The 19,726-nt window shown below is 44.3% G+C and overlaps 2 protein-coding genes across 2 annotated transcripts in view; both read right to left on the bottom strand.

The window, feature by feature from the left end:
* Positions 1 to 19,726, bottom strand: part of LOC309558518 (zymogen granule membrane protein 16-like) — a gene marked incomplete at its 5' end in the record, with an annotated part of 322,172 nt that overhangs the window by 92,449 nt on the left and 209,997 nt on the right. The gene's annotated exons all lie outside the window — the stretch shown is intronic.
* LOC309557413 (zymogen granule membrane protein 16-like) lies at positions 897 to 4,334 on the bottom strand. The gene is made up of 3 exons (XM_082260129.1): positions 4,272 to 4,334; positions 2,919 to 3,051; positions 897 to 1,236 (listed from the first exon to the last, which is right to left on the bottom strand). Exons 1-3 carry the CDS (start codon positions 4,324 to 4,326, stop codon positions 906 to 908), a joined length of 519 nt encoding a protein of 172 aa, XP_082116255.1. The 5' UTR covers positions 4,327 to 4,334; the 3' UTR covers positions 897 to 905.

The following is a 19,726-nucleotide window of genomic DNA, read 5'->3' as shown; positions in this document are numbered from 1 at the left end:
GTTCCTTGGCTTCATGATGCTGTTTGTTCACTAAGGTTCTCTAACAAACCTCAGAGGGCTTCACAGAACAGCTGTATTTATACTGAGATTACATTACACACAGGTGGACTCTATTTACTAATTAGGTGACTTCTTTTTTTTTTTTTTTTTTTTTTTTTAGGTGACTTCTATAGGCAATTGGTTACATTAGATTTTAGGGGCATCAGAGTAAAGGGGCTGAATACAAATGCATGCCACACTTTTAAGATATTTATTTTTAAGACATTTTAAAAAACATTTATAATTTTCCTTCCAATTAGGCCTCTGAAGAAAGTGGTCACACCTTAAACGCGTTTTTTTTTTTTGAGTATCCGCCACATTGCTTGTCACTTTTTCTTTGTATGACCTCCCATTGTAAGCCGTGATAATTTTTTAAATGTTACATAGAGACATTGCAGTCTCCCACTTTTTAATCTTATTTTGTACAATAAAATTGTTCTTTACTAATAATTACTATACTGTATATACTTGTATTGTTTGGTCGCCCACATAGTCTTCTTCCTAGGGGGTATCTTTTTCATGTATTTTCCTTCCTCTTCACAATTATGTGCCACTTTGTGTTGGTCTATCATATAAAATACATTTATGTTTTTGGTTGTAACATGATAAAATGTAGAAAATTTCAAGTGGTATGAATACTTATGGGCACTGTAACTGGGTTAATTGGTGTAGTTTTTGGACATTACCCATTCAGTAATAGCTAGCTTCTACAGACATAACAGAATACAAAATATGATTTCAAAGCTTTATTATTTCAGTGTAAGAGAATGTTGGAAAGGAAAGGAGGAAAAAAAGAAAAGCCAAGAGGCCAAAGAAGGAGCCTGGCCAGCTGGTTGGCTCTGGTTTGCTCGCCTCAGTTCTTGAGGTCACTTAGAACCATCTTTACAGTTGTAGCAGCTGGGTTGGATACCCCAGTGGAAGCCAATGCTGGTCAGGACGTTGGAGGCGTATCGCCCGCTAATGTAGCGCAGTACGGTACCCTCAAACAGAGGAAAGTCATTGAAGTTTGTGCCTGATGGTTGCCCGAATTTGAATATCCTCCCATGGCTTGTCACGAAGATCAGCTCATTCACATATGAGCCATATTTCCCCAACACCTGAGTGATGTTTTCCCCACGGTACAGCAAGACCTCTAAAAGGGTACCAGAGGAATATCCGTAAAGAGGCCCCCAGACATCACCATACTGGAGCTGGATCCTGTAGAGAACAATATGAAGACATGAGAATAAAGAACCCGCAGTATTGTAATGCCTCCAAGAGCTGTGATGTAATGTTGAAGTCAGAGTCCACCATGTTTTGTCCATGCATGCTCAGTAATGGGTCTGTGTAAATCCTCCAGGTATTTTTTACCTCTCTAGGTATAAAAGTAGAAGCTGCTGGCACAACCATTGATACAAATGGTGTAATAAGTGAAGAGAAATGCCTCAGTCATTGGTTGATCCCCCATAAAAGACTGAAGAGACTCAAGGTTGCCATTACAGAGGAGGAGGATATCGTCGATGTACTTAACCCACAAGCTTCTCCTCCCACTTGGCCATAAAAAGATTCCTCTGGTATGGCAACCTTAAGTCTCTTCAGTCTGTTATGGGGGATCTTCATACCAATGACTGAGGCATTTCTCTGTCCTTTGAAGCCAGTAAGGAGGTTCTTCATTTTCTGGATCTCTAAATAAGAGTAGCTTAAAGTGTTACTAAACCCACAACAGTAAATCAGTCTGTATATACAGTCTGTATATGCAATACAAGAAGAAATCCTCAATACTGAAATTAATAATGTTAGAGATCGAAAATAGGGAGACCCTCCTTGAGAATAAAGACAAATGGGCTTTAATCAATTAATATGGTCCTTTTTTTACCTCTCTTTCAGTGCAGCACAGACAGGTCAGGAATATCATCAGAAAGCACTGGGTGATCTTGAGGAATGACAAGGTTTTAGGTCCATTATTCCTTAAGAAACCTGGGGTGATTTTAAGGAGAGCCCCCTCTTTACAGACTATTCCATGGTATTATTATTAGCATTCTTTTTATACTTTGGTATTTTATTTTTTGACATTATAATATTTTTATATTTGTTGTAGAGGTCTGGAATTCTGGGCTTTCAGTATGCCATGGAGGCTTAATTCCTTGGCCAGATTATAGTGAGGGGTGGAATGCAGATGGTTCCGACTCTACTTCTGGTTCCCCCTTTTGTGAACACCATATATAGAGCAGGATGATGGAGCGTGACTTCCACCCGATGACGTCAGATGTGACAAAACCCGTAGGGGGGGAGCTGTCGGTCATGATGTCACCACTCCCTCTACAACCAGGAAGTTGTTGGTTTGATTACCAGGATTGGCTTTTTACAGATGAGTGCTTATCAGTCTTTTATATTATTAGTAATCAGAGACTTTTTTTATTAAAATCTTTTTATGTGTTTTTACACTATGTGGCCTCCTTGGCTTTTTCCTTCCACATGAACCCGTATTGGCTGTTTATTGATGCAACATCTATGAGGCTGTAGCGAAACCCAGTGGAGGCTTATTATTCTGAGCAGGAGACCATACGGATCTTTTTATTTTAAAAGTCCATTTTATTGTACACCAGGTGGCGGAGCACATGAAGTGTGGTTGTCTGCAGCACTAATCAACATTGTAAATGAAAACTTCCATTTAGTTGTGTTTATACCTTTTGGGACGGTTTGTGTGACTTGCACATCATTTCGGACTTTTATTTTTCTCACCTAATCTGTTGTATTTATATACTAAAAATATTTACAGATGTTCTCTCTATTTATAGTTTCAGGGTCACCATCTACTTTCTGGAGATACCAGATCAGGGGTGACACAATAATGTAAAGTTGTTGGTGTGGTAGAGAAGTGATAATCTGAAGGATCTTACCCAACCACATAGCTGGTACTCTCCCTGATGCGAAAGCCTGTTATTTGCCCATTCCGTTGATACGAAGAGAAAGAGAAAGCTGTACCTGCACCAGCTCCGTACTCCCCAGAGAAGGAAGAGCGCCGCGACTGAACTGAAGGGTGCAAGAGAAGAGAGCGGTCAGACAGGCAAGAGTCTCCTACAGGAAATGTGTATATTGTACAGCATGTGCATAGAGCTCAGCCACCTATGAGAGATTGCTGTGAAAGCAATATAAATAGGTACAGCATACCAAAATGAGATCTCTGCGATGAATGTCTAGGTATGTACCCTTGTTGTGTCCATAATGAGGGGTTCCCACCATCCCTGTGCTGAGTTCCTGGGTCTGTAGTACTGTACATCTTCTTAGTTCCCAGGTCTTTCCACCTACTGTGCCCATTATGAGGGGTTCCCACCACCCTTCTGCTGAGTTCCCGGGTCTGTACACCTGTTGTGCCCATTATGAAGGGTTCCCACCCTCCCTGTGCTGAGTTGCTGAGTTCCTGGGTCTGTACACCTGCTATGCCCTTTATGAGGTGTTCCCACCATCCCTGTGCTGGGTTCCCAGGTCTGTACACCCGCTATGTACATTATAAGGGTCTCTCCCCATCCCTGTGCTGAGTTCCCAGGTCTGTGCACCTACTGTGCCCATTGTGAGGTGTTCCCACCATCTCTGTGCTGAGTTCCCAGGTCTGTACACCTGCTGTGCCCATTTTTAGGGGTTTCCACCATCCCTGTGCGGAGTTCCTGGGTCTGTACACCTGCTGTGCCCATTATGATGGGCTCTCACTATCCCTGTGCTTAGTTATTGGGTCTGTACACCTGCTGTGCCCATTATGAGGGGTTCCCACCATCCCTGTGCTGAGTTCCAGGGTCTGTACACCTGCTGTGTCCATTATGATGGGCTCTCACTATCCCTGTGATTAGTTATTGGGTCTGTACACCTGCTGTGCCCATTTTAGGGGTTTCCACCATCCCTGTGCTGAGTTCCCAGGTCTGTCCACCTGCTGTGCCCATTATGAGAGGCTCTCACCATCCCTGTGCTTAATTCCTGGGTCTGTACACCTGCTGTGCCCATTGTGAGGGGTTCCCACCATCCCTGTGCTGAGTTCCTGGGTCTGTACACCTGCTGTGCCCATTATGAGGGACACCTGACCACACTGATTGCAGACAAGGTAAATGGTTCTATGTACCTTGCAATGTGTAATATGTCAACTCTAGATAAATAGTGGGAATAAAAAAAAAACATCAATCATCCTCATCATTAACCAACCATCATCAATCATCATTCACTAGTACAATAGATGGACAAGATGCTGTAATACCCATACTCACCACTTGAAGCTGCTGTGCAGCCCAGCAGGAAGCACACACACAGGAGGGTCAGCATCTTGTTTTTTTTTTCAGATATCACCTAGAAGATGTGTTATATTAATACAATTTACTAAAAACCAAAACCAGAAATTATACAACAATATGGACCTTCATTAGGAGTACAACCTGTTACCATAGATCAGTAATTCTCAACTACGGTTCTTTTAGGGGTTGCTAGGGATTTTTTTAACTGTGGCTGACTGACCTGCCATCTAACAGTGCCTGCAAAATATTGGGGCCAATGCCACTTGGCAGAGTCAGCAGCAAAATACCAATGATTATTTTAGCTGTCTGTAAGGGTGGCAGTCACCACCATAAGGGGTGTTTTCTTCCCTCTGATCACCAATGTAAGGAGAATTCTTCCCATCGATCACCAATGTAAGGAGCATTCTTCCCACTGACCACCAATGTAAGGAGCATTCTTCCCACTGACCACCAATGAAAGGACCATTCTTCCCACTGACCACCATGTAAGGGACATTCTTTCCACTGACCACCAATGTAAGGGGCATTCTTCCCACTGACCACCAATGTAAAGAACATTCTTCCCACGGACCACCGATCTAAAGAGCATTCTTCCCACTTTACCGCTAATGAATTGGTTGAGGCAGGGGTTCGTCATAGCCTGAAAACTATTTTAGGGGTTCCAGTGGGGGAAAACACTGCCATACATCATACATGGAAACATTTTATATAGCCTGACCCTGAGATATCATCATGTATAATGTGGGGTAAAAGGATGGTCAGCACTGCCCACCTCACATAAACTTTGTTCATGCTCTCAGTGATGTGTGAGTCCACTGAGGCTTCTTCTACCATGAACAGCAATGAATAGAGTCCTTCCTTAAGGGTGGAACTCAAGGAGAGCCCAACAATCATGGCACCAGCAGTTGATATAGCTCATTTATTTATTTATGTATTTTAGGGCTGCCACGACGCGTCGACTACAAAAAATTGTCGACGTGCGTGAAAGGCGTCGATGCGTCAACGCGTGATGTCACACGCCCCCTGTGGGCTCCATCCACACCGATGTCGGAGACAAGACCGTCTCCAGCACCCCCGTACTCCGCCACAGCTCCTGCCGCAACACATTCGCCATCCTCCCCGATCACCCAGGTACTTAGAGATGTCACATGTGCGGCGCTACACCGGCTTGTACTGTACTGTGGTGGCTTGTAATGGTCTGTACTAGGTGGGAGGGCTTACTGAGGGGTCTGTACTGGGAGGGGGGCTTACTAAGTGGTCTGTACTAGGTGGGAGGGCTTACTGAGGGGTCTGTACTGGGAGGGGGGGCTTACTAAGTGGTCTGTACTAGGTGGGGGGGCTTACTGAGGGGTCTGTACTGGGAGGGTGGGCTTACTAAGTGGTCTGTACTAGGTGGGAGGGCTTACTGAGGGGTCTGTACTGGGAGGGGGGCTTACTAAGTGGTCTGTACTAGGTAGGGGGGCTTACTGAGGGGTCTGTACTGGGAGGGTGGGCTTACTAAGTGGTCTTTACTAGGTGGGAGGGCTTACTGAGGGGTCTGTACTGGGAGGGGGCTTACTGAGGGGGTCTGTATTAATTACAGGATTAATTAGCTAATCAAAAAACACTCAATTAAGCAAAAAAAATAAAATAAAAATAATCGTTATATTAGTCGACTAATCGTAAAAATAATTGATAGATTAGTCGACAGACAAATAATCGTTAGTTGCAGCCCTAATGTATTTATACTGTATGTATTACACCATATACATGGTTCCTTCTCTTCCAATGATTCCAACTTCATGACACAACAGACAGGACACCAGCAGTTCATATAGCTCAAATATCTATATGTAGGGGAAGATTAGGAAAACAGGATTACCATGACCATTAAACCCGATATTGGTACTTTTGGCAATGTGGGCAGGTGCCATGTCCTGCTGGAAAATGAATTCAACATCTCCATAAAGCTGGTCAGCAGAGGGAAGCATGAAGTGCTGTAGAATTTCCTGCTAGAGGTCTGCGCTGACTTTGGGCTTGATAAAACACAGTGGACCAACACCAGCAGATGACATGGCTCCCCAAATCATCAGTGACTGTGGAAACTTCACACTAGACCTCATACAAATGGGATTCCGTGCCTCCACCTTTCCTCCAGACTTTGGGACCTTGATTTCTAAATGAAATGCTAAATTTTCCACAGTCAGTGATGATGAATGCCAAAACTACCAATACCTGGTCACATGATCATGGTATCACTGTGCTTGATTGGCCAGCAAACTCGCCTGACCTATACCCCATAGAGAATCTGTGGGGTATTGTCAAGAAGAAGATGAGAGACACCAGACCCAACAATGCAGGGGAGCTGAAGGCCACTATTAAAGCAATCTGGGCTTCCATAACACCTCATGAGACAAACAAAAATAACAATTCCCAGTTCAATTTGCTAACCAGTTTGCTTACCAACCAAATTAACCTGTCTAACAGTTTGCGTCAAAACAGGGGTTTAGTTGGCACACATTTGCAAACACATGTGTAAGCTGCAGGGCCACTCCACGGCACCCTGTATTACCTGCAGTCCTAACTCTAGTGAATTTATGAGAGTCTTCCATGTTTGTTAATGTATACTGGTGAGTGGACATACTGGATGACTTTGTTGTAATACCATTGGCTGGGCTTCCATTATGCCCCCAAGTACCTTTCAGGAGGGATGGGCCACCTCCAGGCTCACCTGCCCCCTATCTATCCATTAGCTTGCATGTGCTTCCACTGTGAACTAGAATAGGACTGCAGGATACACAGGGTGCCGTGGAGTGGCCCTGTAGCTTACACATGCATTTGCAAATGTGTGCTAACTAAACCCCTGTTTTGACGCAAACTGTTAGACAGGCCAATTTGGTTGGTAAGCAAACTGGTTAGCAAATTGAACTGGGAATATTATTTTTGTTTGTCTCATGTGCGTTGCCCTTCCATGTGTTCTTTGCTATGAAGGCCAGTTATATGTGGGGGCAGAGGCCATTTTCTTTGTTGTTCCATAACACCTCAGGAGTGCCACAAGCTGATCGCCTCCATGCCACGCCACATTAATGCAGTCATAACTGCAAAAGGAGCCCTGACCAAGTATTGAGTGCATACTATACTGTACATGGACATACTTTTTACTAAGCCAACATTTCTGTATTAAAAATCTTTTTTTTTTTTTTTTGCTTAATCTAATCTTTTCCAGGGCAGCAAAATAATGAACTCTGTAAACAATATTTATTACCTGTACTGTTCTATCACAAGGATACAGGGTCTTGAAGATTCCACAATAACTATCAAAAGCAATGATCACCCTCTTAAAATAGACATCTTCTGCAGAAATGTGTTGCAAAAATAGAAGAGAGACTTCAGGCCCAACAGGAAGAGCCATGGATTGTCTCAGGGAGATCCCGATGTTGTCCACAACGTATATACAAAGCCAGTCCTCACATGGACCTTTTAGTCCAGCCTTTCCCAAACATGGTTCCATTGACCCCCTGGGTTCCTTCAGAGGTTTCTAGGTGTTCCTAGTGGATTTGTCTTCTGCCTGACAGTGCATTTCCTGTGTTAGGGTGACAGTGCTGCTCCTCTGTAGATACAGTATGCAAGTGAGTGTTGTCACCCTAGGATAGGAAATATGGAATGGGAAAGGGGATGAGTGAGAGTGAGGAATGTCCTGTATGTGTACCCAAAGCCGGTCACGGTGAGGCCCCCAGCGTCACGTCCATGCTGAGTGGAGGAAAGAGGCTGCTGCATCTCGGGCAAGAGGACTCGTCCAGGATGATGGCACCACAAAATCCCCCTTGAGTTTGAGCACGAGTTGGTATACACGTGTCGACGTGATGGCGTCACAATTGACGTCACACGTACGGCGCGGTATGCGTGACGCCGATGCACAACGGGGGTGTTGTCATATATCATGATGTTATTTATTATTAAATTGTCGTTTTGTACCAGTGATTCCACTGTCTTATCTGCCAACCGCTCTCACACACCGCATACAAAGTCCCGCTTCCCCCCCCCCCTTCCCGTTTCTTCCTGTTAGTAACACTTGGTAATCGGCTGTATTATATCAATGTCTAATTTACAGATATATATTATATATTATATCATTTATTACATTTTTTACCAATGTCTAATTTACGGATTATATATTATATCATTTATTACATTTTTTACCTAATATGCTGATTGCCCTGTACCTGGTATTAACCATGTTACCCCCCCCCCCCCTCCCTTTATATTTATTATTATAATAATGACCTGTGTCACACTTGATATTTCTGTCGGGAAGATTCATTATAAAAGATCAGAGGAAAAAACATAATGGAGAGCACAGAAGAAAGTGTGAAATAAACCAAATTATTTCATCAGCAGAAGTCAGTCTAAAGAATATTTTCTATCACTGGCTATGTAAGAACATAGGGAAAGAAAACACATACTACTGTCTACAGATGTCCCATGGGCCACAGTTTGGGCACCAGGAGTGTATATGGTCTGAGATGTCCTCTGTAAATCATAATATCACGCTATTCACACCAATGCACCTTGTCTTATATATGTGTAGCACCCTCCTAGGTAGGTAGGTGCTGGGCAAAAGCATCTATTGCTCATTCTGCTTATCAGGGGGAGCCTGATCTATTAGGTTGCCTGTTACATATCTCCAGGTGTGATTCACTGGGTCTGAGGGAGTGTCCCCACTGCATCCAATGGGGGAGCTTGTTGGACAGTGGAGGAAACCCAGCCAGTGACACATTAGCTTTTGTGAGAGTCCCAGTGGGAGGGCATTCATGCAATGCATCCTGGGATTGCCCATAAAGGCAGAGGGGACATGTGACAGGGCGTCTTTAGCGGGAAGCAGAGTCCCAGGAGGAGGCAGAGTGCTGCCTCTCCTCCTGTTGAATATGAGGAAGGTGGTCTTAGGCGGACGGCCTAGTGAACCAGGTGTGGAGCTGAGCTGCAGAGGATCCAGTGAAGCTGACAGTGTAGTTGCTAGAAGAGTCTATCGGGAAAAACATTGTCCTTGAGTACCGGGAGATTTGCCTAAGGGTCTGCCCAGGAAGGGGGACCACTCCAGCGAAGTCAGGGGATCAGGCAACCAGCTCACACAGAGAGTTACAGTAAAGGGGGTACCGTGTAGAGAACCCTGAAGAATAGGGACAAAGGGGGTACCAGGAAGGACCCTGAAGAGTGTTCTGCACTACAGTACAGTTCATCTAAATACTTCTTCACTGAATAGTCAAGGTAAAGCAGTGGCCTTGCCGCATTCAGTTATTCAGCAGTCCCAGCAAATTGTGCATAGTTATTCAAGTTGGAGTATCCCACTCATCCCTATCCTATCCAAGTTCTCAAAAAAACCAAACCCCTGGACTGTTTCTTGAATAAGCCAAGCACTTTGAAAATGCTAAACTGTGGTGTTGTTGCTATGGGTAACTCAGGGGAATCCGTAACCAGCAGCTCTCAAGGGACTAGTGCTACATATGTCCTCTTATATAATAGCCCTGTCTCATGTATATCCTCCTAGATATTATAATAGCTCTATCCCTGTAAATCCTCCTATTTATTATAATAGCCCAATCCTTGTATGTCCTCTCATATATTATAATAGCCCTGTCCCCTGTACTGTATATCCTCCTAGATATTATAATAGTCATGTCCTTGTATGTCCTCCTATGATATAATAGCCCCATTGTTGTATGTCCTCCTATATGTTATAATAGCCCCATTGTTGTATGTCCTCCTATAATATAATAGCCATGTTCCTGTATATCCTCTTAAATATTATAATAGCCCTGTCCCATGTATATCCTCCTATATATGATAATAGCCCTGTTCTTATATGTCTTCCTATGAATTATATTAAATCTGTCCCATTTACATCCTCCTATATATTATAATAGCCCTGTCCTTGTATGTCCTCCTATATTATAATAGCCCTGTTCCATATACTGTATATTCTCCTAGATATTATAATAGCCCTGTCCTTGTATGTCCTTCTATTTATAATAATAGCCCTGTCCCTGTATGTCCTTCTATATATTATAATAGCCCTGTCCCTGAATGTCCTTCTATATATTATAATAGCCCTGTCCCTGAATGTCCTTCTACAGTATATATTATAATAGCCCTGTCCTTGTAAGTCATTCTCTATATAATAATAGCCCTGTCCCTGAATGTCCTTCTATATATTATAACAGCCCCGTCCTTGTATGTCCTCCTATATATTATAATAGCCCTGTTCCTGAATGTCCTTCTACAGTATATATTATAATAGCCCTGTCCTTGTAAGTCATTCTCTATATAATAATAGCCCTGTCCCCGAATGTCCTTCTATATATTATAACAGCCCCGTCCTTGTATGTCCTCCTATATATTATAATAACCCTGTCCCATGTATATCCTTCTAGATATTATAATAGCTCAGTTCTTGTATGTCCTCCTATATATTATATTAGCCCTGTCCCATGTATGTCCTCCTAGATATTATAATAGTCCTGTTCTTGTATGTCCTCCTATATTTTATAATAGCCCAATCCTTGTATGTTCTCTTAGATATTATTATAGCCCTGCCCTTGTATGTCCTTCTACTGTATATACTGTATTACAATAGCCCTGTCCCTGTATGTCCTCCTGTATAATATAATAGCCCTGTCCTTGTATGTCCTCCTAGAAAATATAATAGCCCTGTCCCTGTATGTCCTCCTATATAATATAATAGCCCTGTCCCTGTATATCCTCCTATATAATATAACAGTCTTGTCCCTGTATGTCTCCATCACTCACCTGTCCTCACTCACTCACTGGATGCACTTTTCTCCCTTCCTAGCTATATACTGTATATATACATAACTGTGTGTGTTTATTACACCTGACTGCCATATGTTGTATGGACAAAAATTCCGAAGTAAATGACATCAAATGATAAATAAATTCAATGATGTCACATTAACTCATTCCTTACAATTCTAGGTAATGTGCAGCTTGTATTGATCTTTAATTATTATATTAAATACCGTATATTTTCCCCACCAATGTAAGGAGCATTCTTCTCACTGACCCCCAATGTAAGGAGCATTCTTCTCACTGACCCCCGATGTAAGGAGCGTTCTTCTCACTGACCCCCAATGTAAGGAGCATTCTTCCCACTGATCACCAATGTAAGGAGCATTTTTTCCATTGACCACCAATGTAAGGAGCATTCTTCCCACTGATCGTCAATTTAAGGGGCATTCTTCTCACTGACCACCAATGTAAGGGGCATTCTTCTCACTGACCACCAATGTAAGGGGCATTCTTCCCACTGACCACCAATGTAAGGAGCATTTTTCCCATTGACCACCAATGTAAGGGACATTCTTCCCACTGATCACCAATGTAAGGAGCATTCTTCCCACTGACCACCAATGTAAGGAGCATTCTTCCCACTGATCACCAACATAAGGACCATTCTTTCCACTGACCGCCAATGTAAGGAGCATTTTCCCATTGACCACCAATGTAAGGGGCATTCTTCCCACTGACCACCAATGTAATGGGCATTCTTCCAACTGACCACCAATATAAGGAGTATTTTCCCATTGACCACCAATGTAAGCAGCATTCTTCCCACTGACCACCAATGTAAGAAGCATTCTTCCCACTGATCACCAATGTAAGGAGCATTCTTCCCACTGACCACCAATGTAAGAAGCATTCTTCCAACTGACCACCAAAGTAAGGAGCATTCTTCCCACTGATCACCAATGTAAGAAGCATTCTTTCCACTGACCGCCAATGTAAGGGGCATTCTTCCCACGGATCACCAATAAATTGGTCTAGGTAGGTGTTTCTGAAGACCTGAATACTATTTTAGGGGTTCCTTTTGGTAAAAAAGATTGGGATTGAGAAAGGCTGCCATAGATGGAAACTTTGTATAGACTGACCCTGAGATGCCATTACATTTAACGGTAGGTGAAAGACTGGTCATTGGTCATTGCTACCCAGAACTTGTGTGTGAGTCCATTGGATCTTCATCTACTATGAACAGTGATGGCACATAGTCCTTCTTTCAAGGTGGCACTCAGGGAGAGCCCAACAGACTTGGCACCAGCAGTTCATATAGCTTAAATGTCTATACATATATACATTACACCTTAGAAGGGACTCCTTCTCTTCTAGAGGGTGAGGCAGGAAGAGTAGGAAAACTTCAAGAACTTTTTTGCATAAAGAGAAGTGAGACTCAAAGACAAACCAGAGTCTCAGGGAGATCTTTATACCCCAACATACTGTAATTACAGTCAGTCCACCAAACATCACCTGCAACTAAGAAACCACTTATGGATGCATTAACCCTTTAAAGGGTGATTCCATTTTTATAGACTTTTTTGGCCTAAACTTAAAATCTTAGCCAGAGCATCAAAATAGTCAAATTTGTAAATAATATTAATTACCTATATTGTTCTATTACAATGATGTAAGGGTTCTAAAGATGATCAAAGACTACAGGCGATACATAAAACAGGAGATGGTAGGAGACTGCAGACATGCTACAGGAGATGGTTAGAGACTGCAGACATACTACAGGACATGGTATTTTATCTGAGGTACCTGGTTGATGCTGCCAGTCACCTTTCCTCTTGGTTTTAAACTGACCACACCGAGCCCAGAAGCCCAACTGTCCTTGTGTGGTTAGTTTTCACCCTTTGGTTGGCCATTCAGAGGTACAGGGCACTGTGCATACACACAGCATGCCTGTATTGGGTAGGTTGCTTAGCCACCACGCACCCTGACCACTCACAGGCTGCCTCTGGTACAAACTACTCCCAACCACAGCCTGCCTCTGGCACATACACTTCTCAATCACAGCCTGCTTCTGACACACACTCCTTCCAACCACAGCCTGCCTCTTGCACACACTTCTCCCAATCACAGCCTGCCTCTGACACACACCCCTCCCAATCACAGCCTGCCTCTGACACACACCCCTCCCAATCACAGCCTTCCTCTGGCACACACCCATCCCAGTAACAGCCTGCCTCTGGCACACCCCCTCTGCCAATCACAGGCTGCCTCTGGCACACACCCTTCCCAATCACAGCCTGCCTCTGGCACACACCCCTCCAAATTACAGCCTGCCTCTGGCACACACCCTTTCCATTCACAGCCTTCCTGTGGCACACACCCCTCCCATTTACAACCTGCCTCTGCCACATACCTCCTCCCAATAACAGCCTGCCTCTAGAGCACACCCTTCCCAATCACAGCTTGCCTCTGGCACACAACCCCTTCCAATTGCAGCCTGCCTCTGGCACACACCCTCTCCCAATCACAGCCTGCCTCTGGCACACACCCATCCCAGTCACAGCCTGCCACTGGCACACACCCCCTCCCAATCACAGCCTGCCTCTGGCACACACCCCTCCCAATCACAGCCTGCCTCTGACACACACCTCTCCAAATCACAGCCCGCCTCTGGCACACACCCCTCCAATCACAACCTGCCTCTGGCACACACCCTCTCCCAATCACAGCATGCCTCTGGCACACACCCATCCCAGTCACAGCCTGATTCTGGCACACCCCCCTCCCAATTACAGCCTGCATCTGTCACACACCCCTCTCAATCACGGCTTGCATCTGGCACACTCCCCCTCCCAATCACAGCCTGCCTCAAACACACACCCCGTTCCAATTATAGCCTGCCTCTGACACACATCCCTCCCAATCACAGCCTGCATCTGTCACACACCCTCCCAATCACAGCCTACATCTGGCACACGCCCCTCCCAATCACAGCCTGCCTCTGGCACACACCCCCTCCCAATTACAGCCTGCCTCTGGCACACACCCCTCCCAATCACAGCCTGCCTCTGTCACACACCCCCTCCCAATCACAGCCTGCCTCTGTCACACACCCCTCCAAATCACAGCATGCCTCTGTCACACAAACCCTCGCAATCACAACCGACCTCTGGCACACACCCTCTCCCAATCACAGCCTGCCTCTGGCACACCCCCTCCCAATCACAGGCTGCCTCTGGCCCATACCCTCTCCCAATCACAGCCCGACTCTGGCACACACCCCTCCCAATCACAGGCTGCTTTGTGAACACATCTTTTTCTCATGCACAACCTCAATCTTGCATCAGGCTGAAAAGACTACGGAATACAGGCACACGGTGTGTCTGCACAGTGTCCTGTAACCCCACCCTCCACTAACACGAAGAAGAGATCCATGGTCACATGACATATTTTTTAACATTATAAAATGGGAAAGAAAGATCACTTGTGAAACTAAATAAAAGCAATGATGGTGCCTGCATAGTTATAACTATAATAGAAAGTGTCTATAACACGGTATGTTTTTAACTACATTAAGTGGGGGATTGGGATGAGGATTAAATATTGCAGGTCAGGTTAAGGGTTGGGAAGAGGGAGCTGTGGTAAGGTTGAGGATTAGGGAAGGGTTAAGGATAAGAGGAAGGTTTAAGGGTCTAAGGTTATCAGTGGTGTACCCCAAGGTTCAGTGTTGGGACCCTTACTTTTTAATACCTTTATAAATGATATAGGGTCTGGGATTATAAATACCATTTCAGTCTTTGCAGATGACTCCAAGCTTTGCAGTGGAATAACTGTTGCAGGGGAATATAATAGCTGCGGTTTCCAAAGCAAGCAAAATTATTTCCTGTATTAGCAGAGGCATGGACTCCAGAGAGAGAGAGAGATCATTTTACCCCTGTACCAATCATTATTAAGACCTCATCTGGAATATGCAGTTCACTTTTGGGCACCAGTTCTCAAAAAAGGATATCAGGGAACTGGAGAAAGTGCAGAGAAGGGCAACCAAACTGATAAGAGGCATGGAGGAGCTCAGCTATGAGGAAAGATTAGAGGAACTGAATTTATTCTCTCTTGAGAAGAGGAGATTAAGAGGCGATATGATCAATATGTACAAATACATACGGGTCCATACAGTGAACTTGGTGTTGAGTTATTCACTTTAAGGTCAACACAGAGGACAAGAGGGCACTCGTTAAGTCTAGAGGAAAACAGATATACGGAAAGGTTTCTTCACCGTAAGAACTGTGAAAATGTGGAATAGACTCCCTCCAGAGGTGGTTCTGGCCAGCTCATTAGATTGCTTTAAAAATGCCTGGATTCTTTCCTAGGTGCACATAATATAAATTTCTATTCATATTTAAAGGTAAAGTTGATCCAGGGAATATCAGATTGCCTCTCGGGGGTCTGGAAGGAAATTTTTTCCCCTGCAGTAGCAAATTGAATCATGCTTTGCTGTTTTTTTTTTCGCCTTCCTCTGGATCAACTGCAGGTAAAGGATTGTATATATGGGATTGTATGGTTGGGTTTTATTACTGTTTTTTGTTGGTTGAGCCAGATGGACTTGTGTCTTTTTTCAACCTGACTAACTATGTAACTATGAGTTAACAGGGTTGTGCTGTCATGAAAAAAAAGAAGAAAAGTAGAGACGTGTCATTAACAGCTGATAAGTTTTCTTTAGAAATTAGGTTCAGGTTAAAAGTTACATGTGATTGGCTAGAGAATTGCTCTGGAGATTACAACTCACCCAGTCCAAAAATATTAGTTTTGAGTGATGCTAGAATTTATCAGTCTTTATTATTAGTTATTTAAACATATGCCATGAATGTTGTGTCTCCCATCTGTCGGCCACAAATAGCACAAGGTGTGCTCAGTGTATCATCCTCTAAATCTGGTGTAGTCACAAGAACACAGTGTTGGTCACGCAGGGGTTCATGTGAAGCGGATGCTAAACCGGAGCTATCAGGTAAGAACATGTTACCCTCTTTTGGGGGGGGGGGTGTTTATAACAAATGGCCCCCTCCCCAAACAGAATATTGCCCTAAACCTGTAGGAAAAATAAGGTAATCAGAATTTTCGCTAAGTGGAAGAGTGGGATTGATAATAAAGTTGGCAGTGCCTCCCCCCCAGGACACGGGTGAGGGGGTTCCCTTTCTGGGACTTTAACAAGTAATCTCATCAAAGTAATTGGGAGCAGAGGAACTACTGCAACCAGCATATAACAATGACTATAGTGGATTCACACCAGTATGGAAATAATACAAGCACCAATGCCATTTTTGTTACAGCGAGTACGAGTACGAATACTTTTTTTTTAGTAGTTGCCGAAACCAATTACCGATACCTACCAGCAGCTATTATGTTTATACTTCAGCTGTCAGCAATGGTACAAAACATTGAAAAGTTATTTACAAATGAATTTTTTTTTTTGTAACGCCAGGATCGGACTACTAAAATATATATGTCTTAAAACAAAGCATGTGTACCAACCATAAAAAATTGGTTTTAAAGTGCAATAAATGAAGCAACGGTAAAGTATCACCATACATATATCAATTCCTTCCAAATAATATAAAGTGCAATGTGCTATTGTTGATTGCTCAATAAATAGATGATACAATTGTAAAAGTGAAAAAGTGAATAAAACCAGCCAAATATGCACTAAAAAATTCCAACAAGAAAAAATTAAATAAAAATAAGGTGCAGAGAAAAACAGTGGTATCCCACAAATTAATCACACATAAAGTTCATGAAGTCCATAGTGCAATGGTGATGATACGAAATAGTGCAAATTGTGCAATGAACAAAGTCTTTTCATGTGACTACAGTAAGTGCCGGTGCCAGTGCATACATATATGCAACACTGGTGTGACCCCTCGCTTCGGTGTAGGATGGTACGAATTCCCACTTGCATATTTACAAAAAAGCGCACACATGCAAAAGAAATGACTATCAAATATAAAGGCAAATCAATGAATAAATAAAAATGGGGATTTAGTCCCACCATATGGCCATATCGTGCTCAAGCCCACCACTACGTCAAAGTACCCCATTATCAGTGGGTCCTACACTATCCATATAAAAAAGGATGAATCCAACTTCTCAAACCCTTGGAGATACTTACTCCTAACTGGGAGAGATGTGCGACTGCACTATGAAGAACTCATCCAATATCTGCTAGTCAATCCCCATTTTTATTCATTGATTTGCCTTTATATTTGATAGTCATTTCTTTTGCATGTGTGCGCTTTTTTGTAAATATGCATGTCTCTTGGTCTATAGCTGCACCAGCTTTAGAAATGCATGTTCAGGGTGTGCTCCCCCAACCTCTTTTTTGTTTGTAATGTATTCGGTCTGACCAGACTCTGAGGTGAGCACCCAACCCTCCCACACCTGTACTCCATTAGTGTCCATTTCATTTGCGGCTCGACTTCCGTTTTTCAAATTTGCCACCTTTTGCAGCACAGTAACCCGGAAGTGACGTCATGGACGCCGCCTCCGGGTTACGTCATCGGAGACCCGATTGATGCCGTTTCCGGCATTCATCGGGACTCCATCCAGCCGGCGGACGTGCCGGCTGGGTGCTCGGGGCTCCTGGTGGGACGGGAGCCCCGGGCAAAGCCACGGAAGGTGGCGGGAGGGGGGGGACATCCCCTCCCGCCCCCCGGGTACCGATCGAGCGGCTCCCGAGCCGCATCGGTCGGTACCGACGGAAAGCCAACCGTCGGCTCTAAACCACGGTACCGGGATGGTGCCTCTAGCTAGAGGCATCATCCCGGTACACTACCGCAAAGTTTACCGACGTAGACCTACGTTAGTATGCGGTAAGTGGATAAACTAAAATCGCTGGATAAGAAAAAAGCTGGTGCCCTTTGGCAGACTTGTAAGCCTCACGGCTATCTCCCGAGTCCGCTCGTATGAACTCACTCCACACCCGGAAGTGGGGAAAATTCACCTGCACTTTCTTACAATACTCATTGTTTTGAACTAGCAGCTTCCTCTTCATTTATCTAATTGATATCCACATTGGACACACCAGTGGTGCGAGTGATATACTAATTTAAAATATATATACATTTATCTGCTTATCGTTGTTGAAGTTGTCTGTGTGCCCCTTTAAGACTGCTTTCAGCGGAGATCAGACTCTCACAGGAAGTGGAAGAACTGGATTGTGGGAGATTTAGTTCTGAATCAAGAGCAGACTGTTATCTGGATTGCTGGGGGAACTGTTTTCCAAGGGAGCAACGGGGAAGCGAAGGACTATGGGAGAGACTATAAATCTATCTGCTCCATAGTGTGAACGCTCTCTTGCTTCCGGGACCCAGTGAGTGTGGATCAGCCTGTTGTGTGCGTACAGGACTGGTGGTGGCTGAAGCCTAGTACACGAGGCCAACCCTGCATGCAGAGCTCGTCCTCAGCAGAGCGGATGCTGATAGCTACACTGTGAATGCTGACACAGTTTAGCAGAAGAGGAAGGGAGTGAAGACTAGATGGACAGCCTGAGGAAGCAGAGTATCGCTCACTCCCAGATGTCGGAGCGTGGGAGAGCTCATCGCCTGTCTTATATGACCCTCACAAATGGACATCCGAGAGAGAGAAAGGATGCCTGTGTGGAACCCTGACCGCAAGTATAACCTTTTCCATCAACACATTGATCGCAGACACTATTGCACACATCACCTCCCTTGGGATTACAAATTATTACCTTGGACAGTGATAGGAGCTCCAACTGCCAGTGAAGATTTATCAAGGCTGTGCTGGGGGAGGGGTGTCAACACCTGCTACATCCTGAAGGGGACACACTTGATTTGTTTACAGCATTGTTAGTTATTATATAGATCATCAGTCACTGTTTCAAATCTGAGAGTATTGTTCTACCACTATTCATTGATATTGTCATTCTTTATTTGTCATTTTTTTATATCAGTCTCGCTGAACCCTGCTGGTTTCGGGGGAATTCGACTGACTGATAGAGTTATACCTGTTTATCCTTTAAGTAAACAGCAAAACCTCATTTATCTTGTGTCAGTGCGTTCTTAAAGGTATACATATAATGTCGGAACCTAGAGTTTCAGGTGGGTTGGACAGTTCACAGGGTCACAGGAGTGCTGAGGAACACCCATCAACCAGCAGCCCTCAAGGGGGCAGTGCAACATTTGGGGGCTCGTCCGGGATATCCTCTGCTACTCCAGTCCCTAGTCCACCCTATTATGAGCCAATGACAGGGAAGGCGATGAACTTGGCTGCCCCGAATGCCTGGGGAAGGTTCCATGGGGCCCGGTTGAAGCAAAGCACTGTTCTGGAGGTCCCAGGAAGTGAGTGCATGGAGATTGAGATCCGGAAGTGGGTGAGGACCCTAGTGCCAGAGCAGAGGGCCTACCTATTGGATGCATTGGCAGACGATGAATTAGACATCGTGCAAGTATTGCTGGAGTGGCAAGAAGACGTGCCTGCATGCTTCCAGGAAGAGGGGGTCAGGGCCCGAGTGTTCTCTCAATTGGAGAAAGGGGAAACATTGAAAGAGGGGCCGCTGCCCTTACAAGCCAGTCCTGGGTTTGTGAGTCCTGTTTCCAGTGGACCTGGTGGACCTCCTGCTTCATTCTACACAGACGTGA

Source organism: Pelophylax lessonae (assembly GCF_965119305.1).
Source record: "Pelophylax lessonae genome assembly, chromosome: 6".
NCBI lineage: Eukaryota > Metazoa > Chordata > Amphibia > Anura > Ranidae > Pelophylax > Pelophylax lessonae.
The sequence above is the reverse complement of the archived record's forward strand: the minus strand, read 5'-3'. Positions and strand labels throughout refer to the sequence as shown.